The sequence below is a fragment of the Mustela putorius genome, unplaced genomic scaffold (assembly GCF_011764305.1).
Source record: "Mustela putorius furo isolate JIRA1106 unplaced genomic scaffold, ASM1176430v1.1 tig00000868_pilon_pilon_pilon, whole genome shotgun sequence".
Taxonomy (NCBI): Eukaryota; Metazoa; Chordata; class Mammalia; order Carnivora; family Mustelidae; genus Mustela; species Mustela putorius.
Genome location: NW_025421502.1, coordinates 7,448,970 through 7,469,035, shown reverse-complemented (window position 1 = coordinate 7,469,035; position 20,066 = coordinate 7,448,970). Strand labels below are relative to the sequence as shown.

General features: G+C 42.2%; 1 protein-coding gene across 5 annotated transcripts in view; it reads left to right on the top strand.

Annotated features, from left to right (window-relative positions):
* Positions 1–19,200, top strand: part of SGMS2 (sphingomyelin synthase 2) — an 84,866-nt gene extending 65,666 nt beyond the window's left edge. For all 5 annotated transcript variants that reach the window (XM_004748110.3, XM_045085565.1, XM_004748109.3 and 2 more), the window contains exons 3-6: positions 1,900–2,017; positions 7,234–7,387; positions 12,612–12,778; positions 14,305–19,200. In XM_004748110.3, coding sequence (XP_004748167.1) covers positions 1,900–2,017; positions 7,234–7,387; positions 12,612–12,778; positions 14,305–14,508 — 643 coding nt within the window. In that variant the 3' untranslated portion in view covers positions 14,509–19,200. The remainder of the gene's footprint in view (positions 1–1,899; positions 2,018–7,233; positions 7,388–12,611; positions 12,779–14,304) is intronic.
* The last annotated feature ends 866 nt before the right edge of the window (positions 19,201–20,066 follow it).

Here is a 20,066-nt window from a genome sequence, read left to right as displayed (position 1 = left end):
GCGCGGAGCACACAGTTCAACACTCTTTTTGGGCCTGAGGTTGAAGCAAAGGGTGAATTGTTTTTCACTTAACCAAATGGAGAGACTTGGTCCTGATTATCACCCTTTCCTTTTCAGTAGTAGAAAAGGCAGAGTTCATATAGCAAGCCTTTGAAAGAAATGTCCTTATACAAAATAAATACTTTCACCTAATAGTCTTTTTTTTTAAGATTTTATTTATTTATTTGATAGAGAGATCACAAGCAGCGAGAGAGGGAGGGGGAAGCAGGCTCCCCACTGAGCAGAGAGCCCGATGTGGGACTCGATCCCAGGAACCTGGAATCATGACCTGAGCTGAAGGCAGAGGCTTTAACCCACTGAGCCACTCAGGCACACTATTAGTCTATTTTTTTTTAAGATTTTTATTTATTTGAGAGCAGAAGAGTGTATAAGAGTGCACAAAAGAGGGAAAGGGAGAATCAGACTCCCCATTAAGCAGGGAGCTCAACATGGGGCTCGATCCCAGGACCCCAAGATCGTGACCTGAACTAAAGGCAGACACTTAATCAACTGAGCCACCTAGGTGCCCCTCATTTAGTAGTCTAGATAGTCTTCTACTCTATATTTTGACCCCAGAAACCCTGGAATATTCTGAAAATAGCTACTGGAAACAAGCAACTAAATTTAGATTCATACATAATTCTGTAAATTAGAAGTCCCAGCAGTTACCTGAATTAGACTTTGATCCACGTCAGACCACAGTCTTGGAGAAAACTAAAAATATGCCACATGCCTGAAACCACCTAGTTTTCCAGAAGTCTTTGATTGGTATTAGTTTTGAAAGTGTGAGACGATGAAAGTGTGAGACCTGTAGGAATATAGTTTATGTGCTAGAAAAGTTACAGCTACCAATTCCAGGAGCTTTCAGGGCCCCCATCTCTGACTCCCCAGAACCCAGACTTTATAGACCCACCCCTAATTACACAGCAGAAAACAAGCTGTCATCTTCAGCTGGACATAAGGACACTCAGAACCCTCAAAGCCCATTCAGATAACCCATGGGGCCATGGCTCCAACAGGTAGAGGAGCCTATGTGTGCACAAAGTCAGACCTCCAGGAACCATTGCCTCGGAGTGAGGACTAAGGGGTACTGGACAGGTGCTAATGCTACTCTAAGACCACGGTCTCCACCAAAAAATAGAAAGTGTGAAAGTACTTGTGGGATTTTTTTTTTTTTTTTTTTGCTTTTTTTGATCCAGGTGGAGTAAGCTCAAGGTAAACAGATCAGCCTAGAGCTCACCGTTAAATGCCCACAAGGGTACTTCGGACAGTTTCAGAATCTAGTCCTCTGAAGGTCTATATAATCCCAGACAGAATAGTTCGTGCCCAAACTGTGAAAATACTTTTGGATGGTCTCCAAATAAACCTTGCTTATATAACTCAGGTTAAATTAGTTGCCCCATTTCCCTGTGTGTCCAATTATGTAATATCACCTTAGCTCATTACTGAATTCCTCTGCAACCGTGGCTCGTTTATACCTTTGATACATTCTCAAGAGAAGGTTTTATTCATGCAGTATGTTGACGGAAAACATAGACCAGTTCATTGAATTCTCTGGTGAAGAGCACTTTTTTTTAGGAGAGGTGGTTGTCTAGAACCTTCATCTGCTATACCTTCCCCACTCCGCACAGACATTCCTTTTGGGTCCTAACCCTCCCAGATTTTTTTCCAATAAGTGAACCTTCATTTCTGGAATGGTGGGTGGGCCGTTCACACGTAAGCCTGTGTGTGAGCTCTGAAGTGGGTCTGCTCGTGCCCACTCTGTAGTAATTCTGTATTCTCTTAAACGTCGTTTTGTGTTGCACTCTGAGCAGAAACCACGAGTCAACTTGCCTCTCCCTATCCCTGTTCTTCCTTCAGGTCAATTGTGGGACGCAGATTCTTTTTTATCATTGGGACTTTATACCTGTATCGCTGTATTACAATGTACGTCACCACTCTCCCTGTGCCCGGAATGCATTTCCAGTGTGCTCCAAAGGTAAGCGCCTCGGAGTTCTTCCAGAGAGAGGATGAAGAGAACACTTGCTGAACACCTGCTCGCTCTGTGGCAGGTTCTTTTAGATACTCATAGAGCTGGTTACTCCAGTCTGGTCCATTTCTTGTTTCTCTTTGGAGTTGGAGGGAAGACATTCCAGTGTGTTCACAAGACCTGTATCTTTGTGCATTAGAAATTCACTTGCTGCTAACTAAAAGTTACGGCAGGGTGTTCAACTCTGCTTTTTGGCCTTCCCATTTACTCATTCACGCACATCTTCATTCTGCAAATGTTAAAGCTGCTGCCGTGTACCAGGCCGGGCACTCTAGCCACAGCAGTGACCAAAGCAAAGTCGTTCTTCTTTGAGAGTTTATATTCTGTTGAGGGATGGCAGCCAAAAACCAAAGGCACCCCTTGTAACGTGATGATAAGTCAGGCACTATCAGATGAAGAACAGAAAAGGTAAGCCAGGGTAATTGGGACGCTGCGGGTAGGTACGACTTCAGAGACAGATCAGAAAGGCTTCTGTAGTAAGAAAGCCTTGGGGCAAGACACAACATGGCAAAGTGAGCCGTGTGGTTGGGTGACACCCCAGGTCACAGCGGACTCAAGAGATGGCAGGGGGCCCATGTGGCTGAGTGGAGGTGGGAAAGGTGGAGGTGGCCCAGTCCATGGATCCCCTAGGCCCTTTGTGGCCCACTGAAGTGAAGATAAGTCCTTCGATTCAGGATGCATTTGGAAGGTAAGACCAACAGGATGTGCTAATAGTCAGATATGAGTGTAACAGAAGCCAAGGAAGACCCCAAAGTTTTTAACACATGGAAAGACGGAGTGGCCTTTTGCTGGGACACACTTGGGAAAGAATACTGCAACTGTCTTGAGCAGGATTTACCGTCTCTCCAGGTAGAGTCATTTCTTGAGAGAAATGTTAATCATCTTAGACCCCAGGGTGCCCTGGCTTATAAAAAAATGGAAACTTACAAATCATGTGATTTCTGGACAAGGGAGTGAAATCCAACATCATATTTTACTGAACACTAAGCAGATGTCCAAGGTGGAAGGAAAAATAGAGTTGTTCTAAGAAGTCCACAGTCTCCCTCGCCAAATATAGGTGTGGTTTAGAGAAGCTATAATTTTCCAAAGCCATCAAAGCAGAAAGTATCTGTAATTAAAACAGTGTACATATTGAATTTAAACATTGGCCGATTTTTAGTGAAACTAATTTAAGGCATGGGAGAAGTTCAGAAACATAATAAACACTCCGAAGGGGGTTATTGCTATGCGTTAAATGAAGAAGCTAGCACAAAAAAGAAGACAAGCCCATCCCAGTAATGGGTGAGGTTTGCAGAGATGAATTGCTGTGATTACAGAAAGAAAGCAAATTAAAGGTCACCCTCCCTGGAAGAGTTGCAATTTTCAGAAGCCACATCAGTACACGTATGACTGGCTAACCGAGCTACAAATACTCCCAGTGGAAGCCCTGGTGGCCTCCAGACTAGTCCGCCCCACATTCCGTTGTCAAGACCTCTTGCTGCTGCATAAGCAGGCTGGCTGTGGGTGTTTGAGTAAGGGTTCAGTAACAACGGACATGCAGATCACTTCGACTAGAGGTGATGCGGTGGTACAGGGCAGAAGTCAGGATTGCTTTCTAAATGTGGGCCAGCCACAGGCCTTGAGTGCTCAGATTTCTGCAGTTCCGAGGCGCCTAGGTCATCTACCTGCCTCCTCTGTTGCTGACTCAGTGGACTGCCCTCTGAGCCTGTGAGCGATGACGGGACCGCGTGTCTGGATACCACTCGCGGTGACGGGGGTTGGGGGGGGTTGTCAAACATGGTCCTCACTGCTTAAAACAGCTTGTTCCTCGGTGGATACAGTCCCCACATGTGATTTCACAAGATTGGGGAAGCCCTTGGTCTTTGGCTCCCCCGCTGCCTTCTCCCTTATCTTTGCCTGGGGCTCCCTTTCAGGCTTTTGCTTACAGATGCTGTCAGCCCACCAGTCCGAGTTTTGGGTTGCAGTCACAAAAACCTGTGTTCGGAGAAGTGTATGTGAATACATTTTGGCCCCATTATTAGGATTTGCATGAAATGATGGAGCCTTTCCGACCCATTTTGCCACAGGCAAGAATGCTGGGCTGGGATAGCTCTAGTCCCTTCCCTGAGAAAGCTTTCCTGGCCATGGGTGCCCAGAGGACTGTTCTTCTGAACTAAAGGGACAATGCAGAGTGAGTTTTCTGGTTGGCACCAGCCAGTCTGGGCTCTCTTGTACTTTGTTGTGGGACATGGTGTGCAGCAGGGACAGATCCAGGAACCCTTTAGAGCACCGAGCTCTGTCTGCTCTGGGTGCTTGTGATCGACTGCCTGTCCTCTTCAGTCATCTACGTCTTCTGTTCGTACCCAGTCAGGGCGTGGAATGGTGTCTGAGAAAATGAGGAAATTCCTAAGAACTAGAGTCTTAAGTGGTGAGTGATGCGGTCCCAGTGAACCAAAACAGAATTAGGAAAAAAAAAAAAAAACCATTAACCCCAACTCTCACCCTTAGCCTCCTCCACTCTCCCCAGTTTTCTTTCTACCTCTTCACGCCCACTTTCTTGAGGTATTATTTAGCATTTACACGGAGCACAAATGGACATCTAGGATAGCAATGACAGGATCGAGGAATTATGAACTGTGAAAAGACAGAGCAAGAAGAGAGCATGCTTCGTCTGTTCTGTAAAGGCATAATGAATCCAGGGCTCTCAGACATCTCCATTCACCCTCGCTGCTGAAAGGAAGGGGGGAGACCATGTGTGGCAATAGTTCAGCCCCTGGTCTGCTGAGACCTTTGGGTCCATCTAATCTGGGGTCAAGGGACTGATGGCTTTACGTGTTTCTGCCCTTAGAGAATTAGAATACTGAGTTGGGATAGGTGAGCAGATTAAAAAAAAAATATGTTAGAGTTTTGAAATGAAGAATGTGTCCTTTTAAACTGGGAACACAGGGGTTGGGCAGCATGTGTACTTTTTAATTTGATCTCTGTTAACGGTTGTTTGTACCAACCACGTGATGAGAAGTTCCTGAAGGACTGTGACTGATCCGATAAAGCTCGAGCTGGAGTCTGTCTTCCACCTCAAGGCGTGTCACATTATGTCATGTAGTTTGCAGTGCACCACCCTGAGGTTCACCTGGAGGGGGTCCTGCCACTCCATCAGCAGTGCTTCCTTTCCCCACGTGGGGATCCTCTGCTGCCTTCCAGATCCTATCTTTTCAAGGCGGGATCACCTACTCCCTGGCATGTTGGTTTAAGGACTCTCAAGTCTTTTCTTTTTTTTTTTTTTTTTAAGGTTTTATTTATCCATTAGAGAGAGAGAGAGCCAGAGCAGAGGGGATCAACAGAGGGAGAGGGAGAAGCAGGCTCCCCACTGAAAGGGAGCCAGATGTGGGATTTGATCCTAGAACCCTGGGATCATGACCTGAGCTTAATAGCTGCTTAACAGTTTGAACAACCCGGGCACCCCAAGGACTATGAAGTCTTGATAAAATATCTATGTTCTGGTTTTGCCACCTGTGCTAGGCCTAAGCAAACTTTTGAAAAAAGTCACCTCTCACCTTACCATCTAATCCTGGTTTACGGCATTTTCTCTTGCAGAGCCTTATTCTCAACTATCAACCAATCACAGTGTGTTTGCCTTTTTTTTTTTTAAAGATTTTATTTTTATTTATTTGAGAGAGAGACCGTGAGAGAGAACATGAGCAAGGAGAAGGTCAGAGGGAGAAGCAGACTCCCCATGGAGCTGGGAGCCCGATGCGGGACTCGATCCCGGGACTCCAGGATCATGACCTGAGCCGAAGGCAGTCGTCCGACCAACTGAGCCACCCAGGCGCCCTGTGTTTGCCTTTTTATGTGGGTCATCTGAATACCAGAAAGCTTTCCAGATCCATATGATTTTTTTTTTTTTAAATCAGGAAGGTTCTAAGGTCCCCAGGAGTGATGTTTTCGGCAGGGAATCCTGCCCCGATTCCTGTCCTGCTGGGTAGGATGGTTTTCCAGTGGCCTCAGAGGCTAACTGAATTTCTCTACTCTCGGACCTTCCTCCCATCTACCCGTAGGCATCTACCTTCCTTCACTCCCTTGTATCTCCTTGAGCTTCTGCCTGTTTTCAGCACCTGTTAAACCACCACCGAGGCTGGACTGGCCATGCTTCAGGGGCCAGTTGCCTAAAGGGTCATCAATGAGTATAAAAGGTAGCATGTCCTAGAACTGGCCCCTTAGGTCCCCAATGACTAGTTATTAGTGGTCTTTCTGTATTTCTCTTTTCATGTGTACTGTTACCCGAATATATTTCTGAGGATTATTCTTTGATTTTCTACACCTGCTCACCTGATAGTAGATTGATCTGAAACCTTCTTTCTGGCTCCCAAGCATTTCAGTATTCCAGTTTTCCATGCCTACCATTTTGACCCACTTCATCTCCTACTCCTTCCTATATGCTTCAGTTTTAATGGGAGATAAACTTTTGGCTATTGAGTCAAACTCCTGTCCTAGCCCATCATTCTTTCCTGTGTCATCATGGTGGCTTCTAGGGGCTTCTGTACCACTGTCCACCCGAGCGCTCCTCTGACCCTCTGCAACAACAGATTATTTCCTTAGGGGATGTTTTTCCTGACCAAAGCTACTCACTTTTAAAGCTGCCAATACATCTCTAATGCACCATTTGCAAACCTATTTGAATTATGTAATGTGTTGCAGCTCCCCTTCTTAACTGTAAATGTCTTGATCAGATATTAATACAGCTCTATGCACACTTTAGGCTGCCCACTTAACACAAGGTCCCCAAACAAACTTTAGAATATTAGTAATGTGGTATTCAGCTGAATCAAATATTAACCATCCAAAACCCTGACTTCCCCCTACAAAGAGGAAAGAAAGTAGCTTTGATCTTTTTAGTGCATAGCTGTGGTGAAGTCATTGGTTATTAATATTTTTAAAAGCTTTGCCCAAGGACACACCACCACCGAAACATATTATTAGTAACATACTGAATAATTGAAAACGTGTCACTAAAACTCGCCAGTACAACAAATAAAACTGAATTTGAGGATCTTCCCCCTTGGCTGCTTTTTGACTTTTTAAGTTAAAAGGGAAAAAAGCACAACCTTTTTTTCTAAGTATCACACAAATTAGGTTGAAGTGTGATTTTGCTGGCTCGTAAATTTTCTTCCTGATCTTGTGTCTTTCAGCTCAATGGAGACTCGCAGGCAAAAATACAACGAATTCTACGATTGATTTCCGGTGGTGGGCTGTCCATAACTGGATCCCATATCTTGTGCGGAGACTTCCTCTTCAGCGGTCACACCGTTATGCTGACACTTACTTATTTGTTCATCAAAGAATGTGAGTTACTAACTCCTTCCCACTCTGTTGACTACTGTCATGGGAGGGATCCCAAAGCCTGGAAACTGATGGGAACCCTTGTTCCATTAGGATGGCTAGCTATGAAAGAGACACATATGCACCTGTGTGTATGTGCTTATTTAAATCATTTCAACTAGCCCTATGTGATTTGGACACTGGAGGCTTAAAACCTGGATTCCCTAACATTTAGCATGCCGCCACAATGTCTCTCTCCCTCGTCTTCTCAAAGTATGAAAAGTTATTATAATGTTGCAACTAAGAAAAAGTATTGGGCTTATTGCAAAAAGAATCAGTGCACTGGAAATGCACTTACGAGTGAAAATTCCATTGTATGGAACGTCCGTTCCATCATTACAAATAATTTAATGTTTTCCCCCTTTTTAGATGTTTTCTTGTCCCATTCCAGTGTCACCATTTTCCAGCTGAGTTCTATGATTTAGTAGGCATCTTTTTTTTTAAGATTTTGTTTATTTATTTGACAGACTTATTTATTTGTTTATTTATTTTTAATTTTTTTTTAATTTTTTATTTTTTATAAACATATATTTTTATCCCCAGGGGTACAGGTCTGTGAATCACCAGGTTTACACACTTCACAGCACTCACCAAAGCACATACCCTCCGCCAATGTCCATAATCCCACCCCCTTCTCCCAAGAAGAATATTTATTTATTTATTTATTATTTGACACAAGTAGGCAGAGAGGCAGACAGAGAGAGGAAGGGAAGCAGGTTCTCCACTGAGCAGAGAGCCTGATGCGGGGCTCGATCCCAGCACCCTGGGATCATGACCCGAGCTGAAGGCAGAGGCTTTGACCCACTGAGCCACCCAGGTGTCCTGATTTAGTAGGCATCTTTAAGGAACATTTTGCTAGTATTGATCATTTCTTTGTACAAAACAACAGTGTAGATAAGAATGTAAAGTGTCTTTCCATAATAATACACTTAATTCCTATTCTACAAAATCCTTGTGTATACTGTCAGCTTTCAGGGCTGATATAAGATCTCCTTCATTGTGGCCTCTGTATTTTAGTCACCAGGCAGATCCCCTTGTTGTCGATTTCTGATGCTTGATTTAATTAGACCCATTATCTCAAAGCCCTTTCAAAGTGAGTGATACTTTTTCCTTGCAACACTGGTCAGGTTAACCTTCCCCTTTAGTTTCAGGACCCTCTCCAGTGTTTCTTAGAGCTTTATCTCAACTTTCTTCACTTACGCAGCATTGTAAGGAAGTCTTCTGGCAAAGACCAGCAGAAGGATGCTTCCCCATTTTTTGTCCTGCTTCCACTCTCTCTTGGCCTGTCATTAATCCAAACAGGTTCAGCCTCGCCCAGTGGCAGTGTGGAGTCAGAGTTTATCTGTTAGTGGTGAAGAAGGAAGTTATTTTTTGGGGGGGTGGTTTAGGTTTTTTTATTTATTTGACAGAGAGAGAGAGATCACAAGTAGGCAGAGCAGCAGACAGACAGGGGGGGGGGCAGGCTCCCTGCTGAGCAGAGAGCCCGATGCAGGGCTCGATCCCAGGACCCTGAGCCATAGGGAGAGGCTTAACCCAGTGAGCCACCCAGGAGCCGCTAGAAAGGAGCTCTTGTCCTTTAGGTTTCCTGGGGTTTTTTTAGGTTTAAGTTCTGTTTTGAGAGTATTATGACAAAGAACTGAGGTTCTTTACAGTAGATAAACTGAAGTCTTTTTTTGGTAAGAATTGTGTAGCTTCTGAGTTGTTTCCTTTGTAAATGCCACACGCCCACTTGGGGTACAGAGAGTAGCATGTTAAGTGCACAGCATCCGTCACATCTGTTTTATGGCAGAGGGCATTCTGGAACTTTCCCCTTATTTCTGCCTTCACCCTCACGCTGTGGGAGGTGGTAATGGGAAGAAACTTGAGTCTGTCTCTGCACCAAAATCAGGGGGTTGTCTCTTCCTTAAGTGTTAGTCACTACATGTCTAAGTCCTGGTTACTGGTTCTGATGAGCTAATAGAGTGATCTGTGTCATTTATGATTCTAACTCTAACTTTTGTTGGAAAAAGTTCCAGCGGTATGTAAGATCCATTATTTGCCAGTGCAGAGGTGTTTTGGAGTTGTAGAAGGTTCTCTCTAATCTGAAAATCATAGGAAACTTGCAGAAGAAGATGAGGCTGAAGATGGGGAAGAATTTTGTGTTGGAGCAAAGCCCTTGTGGGTTCAAAGTAACGAAGAGAACCACCCCAGAAGACCGAGGACCAATTGTATAAAATAACCAAAGACCAAGGGCTGTTGTCCTCAATAGCAAAGAAACCTAATACTCTGCGCCAGGCACTATTCTAAGTCCTGGATGCAAAGTAACTCACTCACCCCTGCAGCCACCCCAAGAGAGAAGCCCTGTTTCCCCATTTTTCAGAGGAGAACTTAAACATCAAGAGAAGGACTTCCCACGGTCCCCAGTTGGTAACTGGAGGACGGGATGTTCCAACTCAACCAGGCTGACCCCAGAGGTTGTGCTGTTAGTTTCTTGGCTCTGTTTAGAATATTGGGGAACCCAAGTTGTCTGAGCTTTTAAAATTGCTAAGGAATTGTCTGGGTCTCTTGCTGATGATCTTTCTTTTACTTTAGAGCAATAGCAATGCAGTGTGTAGAGAGATTTTCTTTCCCTGGGATGATGTTGGCTTGAGGTTTTTAAAACTTGTGTAAGTTTACAGACAGCTGTGAAGGAATTACGTTCTGCTTTTTCTAATTTTTGGTGAGAAATGAAATGACAGATCTGTGATGCTTAATACAAACCTGGCTCTAGAGTCGATTCTGCCGATGAACAGAGCATTCCATGTGTGTGCTTGTTTCCTGTGCAATTAGGAAAAACCATCACCTTCTAAATGATACCATGTATTGTCGTTCGGAGTAAGCAGTGCTCCCAGTGGCTTCTTTGAGCAGTCTGCTTCTAGAATTCGATGCATCTTTCCTATGTTTTTTGTTGTCCCGCCTTTTGATCTGTTTGGTCTCTTTCCTTGTTTGCTTGGTTGTCACGAGTAGATTTTGAATGGCGTCAAGAGAATAGATGAAAACCTGGAACCCAGGACCATTTTTGTGGGCTTTCCACAGTTATGTAAATATTATCACTGGGGCCTGGGTTCCTTATAAAATTAGCCTGAAGAAGTCAGCCCTAGTGGTTAGAACAAAATGTCTTGCTAGGAAAGGGGGAAATTTTTCTTTTCTTTCTTCTTTTTTTTTTAACCTTGCTACTACAGAAAACCCATTGTCTGTATATGATTATTCAATGACAGCTAGGGCTAGGATCCCACACAGACAAGTGGATTAATATTTGTGTCACTATATTTCAGCTCTGTTCTTCCTTTGTAAGAATGGGAAAGCAGAAAGGGGTTACCATTTTCCCATTTCTATTTCAAGATAATTTATACTAAATCTTTTCTTCGGGTCAGCCACTGTGCTCAGTTAGTGAGCCGTGGTCCCAATGTGACTGCATAACTGGGAACACATTTCTGAGGAAGAGCAGCAGTAGTATTTCCAGCCCTTCCTGAAACTTCGTTCTTAATTCCACAAGCAGTAAAATGACCGTTCAGCCCACCCCTTCACTCCTTGTCTGCTTCATCTTTGCTTCTTGAGGATCACAAAGGCAAAATGGTCCTGGCTTGCCCAGTCAGTTCCCAGTTCTAAGGCAGTAAGTACCAGGTGACCTATCAGCAGAGGAAGCTGGGTGGGTGGGAGACCTTGGGGAAGGGGTGGAGTTGGGAATTCTAAAGAAGGCACAGTTAGGGAAGGCTCCAGATTTCTAAATAGTGGCTCCATTTTGAGTATTCTCTGCCTAACACAACAGTTGTGGGGCCTGGATCTGGCCACCTGGGGCCATAAAGAGTAAGGCCTCTTCCAGCTTTAAAACTCTAGGAGTCTGTCGGTTATGTGCTAGAACTTAGAGGCAGGATGAACCAACTGAGAAGGAATAAGAAACGCCTTCAAAATGGAAAAATCAGTCTTCCAGTTGCAAATACAGGCTTATTATCTTTCTGTCCCACTTGGGACCAAAATTGTTTTTCATTTGAACGATACCTGATTTGGTATTTCCTCCAAACTCCTGGAAATGGACCCTCTTGGTCTTCGACCATAGTTCTGCACTTAGAAATAAATGTCACTATGAATAGAGACACAGGTAAATAGGAAATGAATCTGTTTGTGAGAGTATTAATATTGTGAGCCAATAAGGCTTTAAAATAGAAAAAAAAAGAGGGGGGGTGATGCCTGGGTGGTTCCGTCGTTAAGCCTCTGCCTTTGACTCAGGTCATGATGCCAGGGTCCTGGGATTGAGTCCTGGGATTGCTGAGCAGGAAGCCTGCTTTTCCTTTTCCCACTCCCCCTGCTTGTGTTCCCCTCTCTCTCTGTGTCTCTCTCTGTCAAATAAATAAATAAAATCTTTAAAATAAAATGAAATAAAGGAAACCACTGTTAAAGAAAAGAGAAAGATATTGGCAATGAACCAGAGGTTGCGTCTCCACCTGTGTGGCCTTGGCACCTGTGGGGGCAAGCTGTGGGCCTGATCCTGTCTCACCTGATGCGTGCTCTGGTTCTCTCTTACAGCCGATCAATAGGATGACCTTCTTAGTGGACTCACTAGGAAGGCTAAAATCCACAAGTGAATGAGCCAGGATCCTAAGCTTTATATAGGGAACGTTTATAGTTGCTATTAGCAGTAACAGTATAAAACTGCTGAGAAGCAAAATATTGCTAGCCGAATGCTGTTTTTCTCCCTCTGGAGAAGTCAGAGTAAGTTTCTGTTCAACCTGAAATGACTCTTGCTTTCTCATTTTCCTCCATATTTCCCTTGACAGCTGCCCTTGCTTTTGACCCCTACTGCTCTTCTTCCCAGTGGGATCCCTTCCATGAGCCGGTATGAGCCAGTTCCAACCACCCTAATAAACAACTCTGCTCTCTTCCTTATGGAATGGCTTAGCAGTGGGCAAGGTCTAGGATGTCTAGAGAAGGACTGTTCCCCAGTGAATGACTGTTTCACCTGCCACCAGGGGTCTTGCTCCTGCTCCCTCCCTGTCTCTGTAAATCCTGAGGGGTTGACAGTGACTGTCTGGGGGGTTAATCTGTTTCCTTCTCCCGCTGACTTCCTGACCTTAGATTGTTCTACTTAAAGTCATTAGCGTAGATGGTAATCAGTAATCGTTCAATTCATCTCTGGGAATCCCATTAACGCTATGCCTTTTCTACCATCTAGATTCGCCTCGTCACTTCTGGTGGTATCATTTAATCTGCTGGCTGCTGAGCGCTGCTGGGATCATCTGCATCCTTGTAGCTCATGAACACTATACTGTTGATGTGATCATTGCTTATTACATTACAACACGGCTGTTTTGGTGGTACCATTCAATGGCCAATGAAAAGGTGAGAGCAGTGAAGTCATCCCTGGGTAATTTCTTTCCTTTCAGTGCAGTGGCCCTTTTTTCATACAGCGGGGGTTCAGATAGCTTTGTGGGGATGACCATGGGGTGGCCACTCACATGCGTGGTCTGGGTCAGTTCACCAAAATGTGTGACTCATGATGGCCTCTTCAACCAAGTCATGTCACAAATATAAATGACATTTAAGGACCAAAGTTCTGTAAAATTATAGAGCACAGTGTTTTCCTCATTTGACTAATCAGTACTAGAACTGAAGAAGTATAAATGCTAACTTGAAATACGGGAACCGTCTCTCTAGAAGCATTGTGGTGCAGCTCAGTAAGACGTGCTCCCTGCCCTCAAAGAGCCTAATTTTGAGGAAAAGAACGGCAATTATTTTTAAACTTCAGGCAAAATAAGTAGTCTGTGGATTCCTGGATTTAGTCTATCTTTTGGTGATACGGGGCTCTCTGGCCTCCCTTCTTATACTTCCTTATTTGTTACTGTTGCCTTCTGTCCCCAGACAACCTTGTCTTTGCTTCTGCTGCTCACGCTGTAAGAGCGAACTGAAAGGCTGTGCCTTCTGGGAAGACTCCCTAACTCCCGCTCTCTTCCTGTCATCCCAGGATGGGATGTTTCCTCCTCTTCTCTGTGTTTTCCTAGTCGAGGGGTGTGTATGTGTGCCTGGTGTCAGAGAGTGAGCCTGTGTAGCACGATTTTTCTTGGGATAGTCTCGCCATATTGTCCAGTGCATACAGTTTGTGAACAGATATCATCTGTAAAGGGTCTAATTCCAGCTTTCATTTAGTGGTATCCACGGATAGATGCCCTCCCAGTGGGTAGACCCCTCCCATTTTGTAGACTCCCGTTTCCGCCTTCCTCCTTACACTTACATCTGGGTGTCTCCTGACACCATCCACCTGAAACCTTCACCTTTCACCTTGAATCTGCTCTGCCCTGTGAGCGTGCCTTTCACCCCTCCACCTTCCTCAGCCTCCTGCTCACGAGTTCTGAGATCAGGTGCTCCTGGCCGACCTGCACATCCATGCCTGAGTCTCTTACTAGGATTGCAGGCAGAAGAATTTACATGAGCTGGAAAGGGGCCTAGGACCAGAAACGTGTCAGAATCAGGGAAAAGACACAAAAACAATTACTGCCAGGATGAATGGGTGGCTCAGTAGGTTAAGCAGCTGCCTTCAGCTCAGGTCATGATCTCAGGGTCCTGGGACTGAGTCCCGCAGGACTGAGCCTGCTTCTCCCTCTGCCTCCTGCTACCCCTGCTTGTGTGCTCCATGTCTCTGTGTGTCTCACCCTCACTTTCTCTGTCATATAAATAAATAAAATCTTTAAAAAACCCAAACAAACAAAACAAAGACACTTACTGCCTCGTGATCCTGATTCCTCTGCTTTCTCTGTTACGGGACAATGAACGACAAGTTAATTAAGAAAAAAGGTAGGATGCAAATGATGAAAAATAGGGTCTCATTTTCCTTCTTTTTTTTTTTTTTTTTTTTTTTTAACTATTTGCAGAACTTGAAGGTCTCTTCACAGACTAATTTCTTGTCCCGAGCCTGGTGGTTCCCCATCTTTTATTTTTTCGAGAAAAACGTACAAGGCTCAATTCCTTGCTGCTTCTCCTGGCCGCTCTCCTGGCCCCCTGGCTGCTTTAAGTCTTCATGCAAAAAGTATTCCCGGGTTCAGAAGATTGGCGAAGATAATGAGAAATCTACCTGAGGAGCAAAAACAAAGGCATCAGCTCTTAAACCAAAAGAGTTAACGCTGTAACCAAAGGTATAGTTTTGGGTTTTTATTTTAGAAGAACTGACTGGTAAATGAAGAAGTGGACCAAATTCCATGTAAATGATTAGAGAGATGAACGAAGTATTACCCTTTGACTGTTTTTTTATTCATCCTGAGAAAGGCATATTCTCCTGCAGCTCTTCCTTCATTGGTGACAAGCCCCCAAACTGGGATTTTATTAATGAGCTTTTTAAAGAGGTGCCAAAGAACCTACTCTTCCTTCTCCTTATACTTTAGTCACTAAAGCCCTCTACAGAATTTTTTCAGGATTCTTTTTTTTTTTTTTTTGCCTCCGAGGTCAGAAGAATTTGTTAATGTTTTAAATAAAATGTCTGGATACATACAGCTACTGTGTAAATAGAATAACCTCATGTTGAGAGTGGTTTTAGCATTAGGATTTTTAAGGAGGGGAAGATCTGTCATAAGTGAACTTGAGGTGAACTTCGTTTCCACCTTGTCCTGGGGAAGGTCAAGGTCAGGTCTGGGAATGTGCACCTGCTGCTACCACCCACTGCACCAAGTATCACTTTTACTTTTTTTGTAAACTGATAATTTTATAAAAAGAAAGAAAAGTGATCTATTGTGGAAGAATTTGACCCATCTCACAGCTTTTATGTGTGTGTAAATATTCTGCTTTAAAATCTCTATGACAGATACACAGGAAACAGAGAGCTATTTCTGTTAAATGAGTGGTCTTTGTGCACACATGTGTGTGCTCTCTGCCTGGTAAATTTCCATCCGTCCCCCTGCCCCAGGGCAGACAGCTGCTCCAGCATAGGCTAAAAACATGTGTGTATGTGAACGGAGACTTGTGCCACTTGAGGGCCAAGCTGGCATTTCTCTCCCATCCTACCCTGTGTGAGATGTTCTAGATGTTCTAGAGCTGCTCACTGGAACTCAGAAATGCAGTTGGTCACGTTTCACTGAAAACTCTTTCTTCTTAGGTACATTGTACTTTCTGGAAAAACCAAGATAGAGTCTAAAAGTGTCGTGTATCCTTGCTTTTTAGCAAGAGACTCAGCTTCCTATAAACTGGTCCTAAGGACATATGCTACAATTGAGTAATTTTACTTTGAACCTGAAATTATACCACGGTGCTGTATATAATCTACTGTTGGAATCAGTCTGTTAGACAGGGACAGTGACCCAGTAAAGGGGGATCTTCGTTTCTAAAGTTCTTTGAGGTGATGCAAAAAGAAGATGGGTTTTTAAAAATTGAATCAGATTAATGCTGTCAGAGTTGGTTCATTTCTTTTCTTTTCTTTTCTTTTTTTTTTTAAGATTTTATTTATTTATTTGACAGGCAGACAGCAAGAGAGGGATCCCAAGCAGAGGGAGGGGGAAAGGGAGAATCAGGCTTCTGGCTGAGCAGGGAGCCTGATGCAGGGCTTAGTCTCGGGACCCTGAGATCATGACCTGAGCTGAAGGCAGACGTTTAACGACTGAGCCACCCAGGTACTCCCAAGTTGGTCCATTTCTTGAGCCTTCTAGTAACTCCAAAACAAGATTTGTGGTTACAGAAGTATCAACACTAAATCAGAAGACAGGCCAATGAGGTGTGGAAGGGGCAGTTACATTTAAATCGAAGATAAAAATTTCCCTCCCCATAGGAATGAAATATACCTTTGAATTTGCCATTATAAACTAGTTTGCCATGATTTGGTATACAAAATTGACCTTCAGATTGCTTGAGAGAAGCTCAATACAAATCTTTTCAGAAGGGTCATTATTTTTGGTGCTAAAATTCTGTGTCTATATTCAGTACATCTCTTTCTCTGAGTAGCAGAAGAATCACTAAAGGAAAGGTAGTTGAATTCAAAGGCAGGAAAAGAATATTTAAAACAAGAATGGAAATCCTGAATATCCTTGTCAGGCTTTGAAATGCAAGGAGTTTTCTGGTATTTGTTATTAAATAAACCAATAAGAAACTATAGCTTACTGATGTGCTTAAGCCAGAATTCTTTCATTTGCTAAATATTGACACTTGTGATATGTAAGGTGTCAAGCTTTAAACACTGAATTTCCATTCCTGCTGTCCAATTATGAAGAAAAGCATCTGACACTGAAGCCTGGGTTTTGTGCTCCTGAACTTGATCTATTCCTTGAGCATCTAATTCCTAACCTTATAGACCTGAGAGCCTTATTCAGCAGTGTCTTGGATAACCTAATTTTCTTCAAGTTTAATAAGGAAAAGTATTTAAGATTTTAAAATCATGATGTGTTGATTGTTGGAGAACCTTGAAACAATAAACCTTGGATTTTCATCGAGTGATGCAGTTTTTAAAAAAAAAAATACCATCACCTTTTAAAGAACTTTAAAAACCTCTCTGACCTCACATGTTCCTTACATGTAGGTGTCACAGGTGTCTAATAGACACCAAGGAAGCATATGATTTGAAAAGAAGGAGGGAAAATATCAAAGTTTCAAGATGGAAAAATGAAGGAAATACAGAAACTCATTTACATTTAGCAAAGCAAACTTGAGGCTTAACCTAATATGCTCCTTTGGGATAGAAAAACAGTTATGATCTTGCCTTTGAAATGGTCAGTTTTTGGAGCTCCTTTTCCTTGATAATTGCAATGTGAGATCTTATCCATTATCCTTGTTTTTGTACACCAGTAGTCCCCTTCAAAGCTTTTCTTGGGATTGAGTCCTTCTGTGCAATATCGATAACATAGAATTCCCATAAATTATGGCATATTTTTTCTAAATTCTTTCAGATGGAAATTCAGATTCTATTTTTTGAGCTCCTCCTAAGCTCTGAAAATAAAGCATTGCTCCTGATTCCACCCAGAGTGATTTTAAATTTCTTACTTAATTTACTGGCATCTTGGGAAAAAGTTGTGCTGAGTAAAGAAGGCCTGATTGGAGCGAGCCTGAGCCCCTGGTCTGGTGTAAGGGGGACCTTGCCTAAGGTTCTTTGCTGTGTAGCAGTGCCCCCTAGTGGATAAATGTTATATGACTTGGAACGCAGACTTGCCACTTATTTAAAGTTTCTATTTTCAAGTTTTTAAAAGGCATTGGTGGTAGTGGTGTTGTTTTGTCTTGTTTTGTTTTCGCCAATAATCTGAAAGCACCATGCAAAAGGGATTGTTTTAAAGGTCTTTTCAACCTTTCCCAAAGGGAAAATGTGCTTAGATCCCAGGGAGTTGCAATTCTAATCCTTGGTCCATTCGATCAAAGAAAATTTGCAGACCATTTTACCTCTCTTTATCACAATCATTAATGTCTCCCTTTATAACTACCTATACTTTGTTTACTCTGAAACACCAGGCTGGCAGTCTTTCTTATTTTGTATTTGTATTTTATTTTTACATGCTAGACCTCAAGCAGCTTCTTTTTTAATTAGAAGTTCACATCTTGTTTCTTCAATATTTTAAGCATTTCCTTATTATTTGTTTGTCATTTTTGTTTTGCACTGTAGAACTCTTTAAAACTTTAAGCCGGTTCTAACCTACTCACTTCTGTACTGCAAGGAAGTGTGAGAAGGAATTTATTGATAAATGAGCTTACAAGTTTTAAATTGAGCATGTTATAAGTAATATGCCATGTGATGAAGGCTTTTCTATTTGTATGTATAAAGATTTCTGGTATTTTTTTTTAATGTCATTGTATTGCAATAATTTAACTTCTTTGACTTACTTGCTAAGAATATTTCTATTAAGAAGTGCTCTTGACTTCAATACCTAAACACTGAAAATCATGTCAAAGGTACCCAAAGATAAGTTTTTATACAGATACACACCTTATAAGTTCTGATTTATTTTATTACTCATTAACCTAACTATGTGGTGTTCTAAATGAATCATGAATGAGAATAGTTCTTTATTATGGAATTATTGAAAACTGTCCTTTAAAAGAAAAAAAAAGAAAGAAACTATAAACATAAGCTAATGTAGTTGCCAAGTTGGAATTCATTATTTAATTTACCTCCTATGCAATGATTAATGCTGCAAAAATGTATGGTTATGTTACAGTATATTCATAAAAGAAATATCATTATAAGGTGTGAGAGCTAGCCAGTTGCATTCTTTCAGAAATTTACTGTACTGTTTCAATGTGTTAAGTGCCTTGTTGTAAAGTAAAATATTAAGTCTAGAATTCATTATTTTCTTGACATATTTTTCATTATAATATATACTGTATGCTATTGTAATAGTTTTATTAAATGCTTATATTTTAATCAAACATGTAAATTTCAGAAGCTCTTTTCTCCTACCCCCAGTCAGTACCTTAATCATTTGTCTCTCCTATGGGATTTGCGTTAGGTTTGTTGTTGTAATTGCTGTTGCTGTTTTTTAAAGAGGAAATTATCTTTGTTGAGAAATGTTTCCCGTGCTTGTGCTTCTGTGTTCATAAAAACATTTCAGGAGGAATTTAGGAGTGGAACTAGAGTTTATACTTCTAAAAATGCCGTTTTACATTTACATTTTAAGTGCCTAATTGTTAAAAACTAATTTATGTTTCTACTCTAAAGAGGATATGTGTACTTGGTTTCTAATCTCCTTGGCTTTGCTTTAGAAAAAAAAAAAAAAAAAGAAGAAGAAGAAGCAAAAAAGAAAAAGCAAGAGCCTATACTTTGTATTTACAAATAAACCACAGTGACATCAACAGTCTTTTCAAAATTAGTATTACTGTTTCTTTCTACTTAAAAAAATGTGTTTTCTTTAAAGGTTTTAAATTTTTGTTTGGTTTTAAGTACTTATTAAAACCCCAAGAGGATTATTTTCTCCAAGCACTATTTAAAAAATAAGGTGATAACCTTCAATTAATAGAACTTAAGTAGACTGGAATGTGTTATTTTTCCCACCCTTGAGCTTAAGGCGAAAAATAATTCAGAGCAATGTAAGGTCATTCGTGGAGAAGTAAAAAAAAAAAATCCACTACACACTCCGTGATTCTGATTTCCACTGTTTGCAAAAGAACAAAATCATTCATTCTTGAAGGAAAGCAGAGTCCTTCCTGTTCCTCAGTTGTGAAAGAAATGGTGGCATCTTGGGTTCCCTAAATGGGGCACTGGGGTGATGTCCTCTCCTAGACTTGGCAACTGTCACTGCCTCAGATGGCAGCAAGTTGTTTCCGGAGCCAGGAGGAAAGATGAATGCTTGACCCCCGCAAGGACAGACTTAGTAAAGGTGGTTCAGTGAGGCCAGGGAAGTAGGATCTTACAGTTCAAAGGTTAAGGTGTTGGATACAGGTCACATTTTTTCTTTAGATGATCTGAACACGGTACAGATGGGAATAGTCTTTCTGCCACCCACATCCAAGCCTTGGATGGATGGAAAGCTCGTTTCACTGATGATCCCATTTTCCCGCGTGGAACATTGGCGGGTTTCATTGGCCACGAGCTCAAAGACTGCCCTCGTCTAGAAGGCATTACACAAGGAACGGCTGCCCTGCTCTGTAAACCTTGACATGTAACATTTCCTTTGCTTCTAATGGATGAGACTTCCAGAAGCAGAATACTGGATTACTCACTAATGTCCATTAG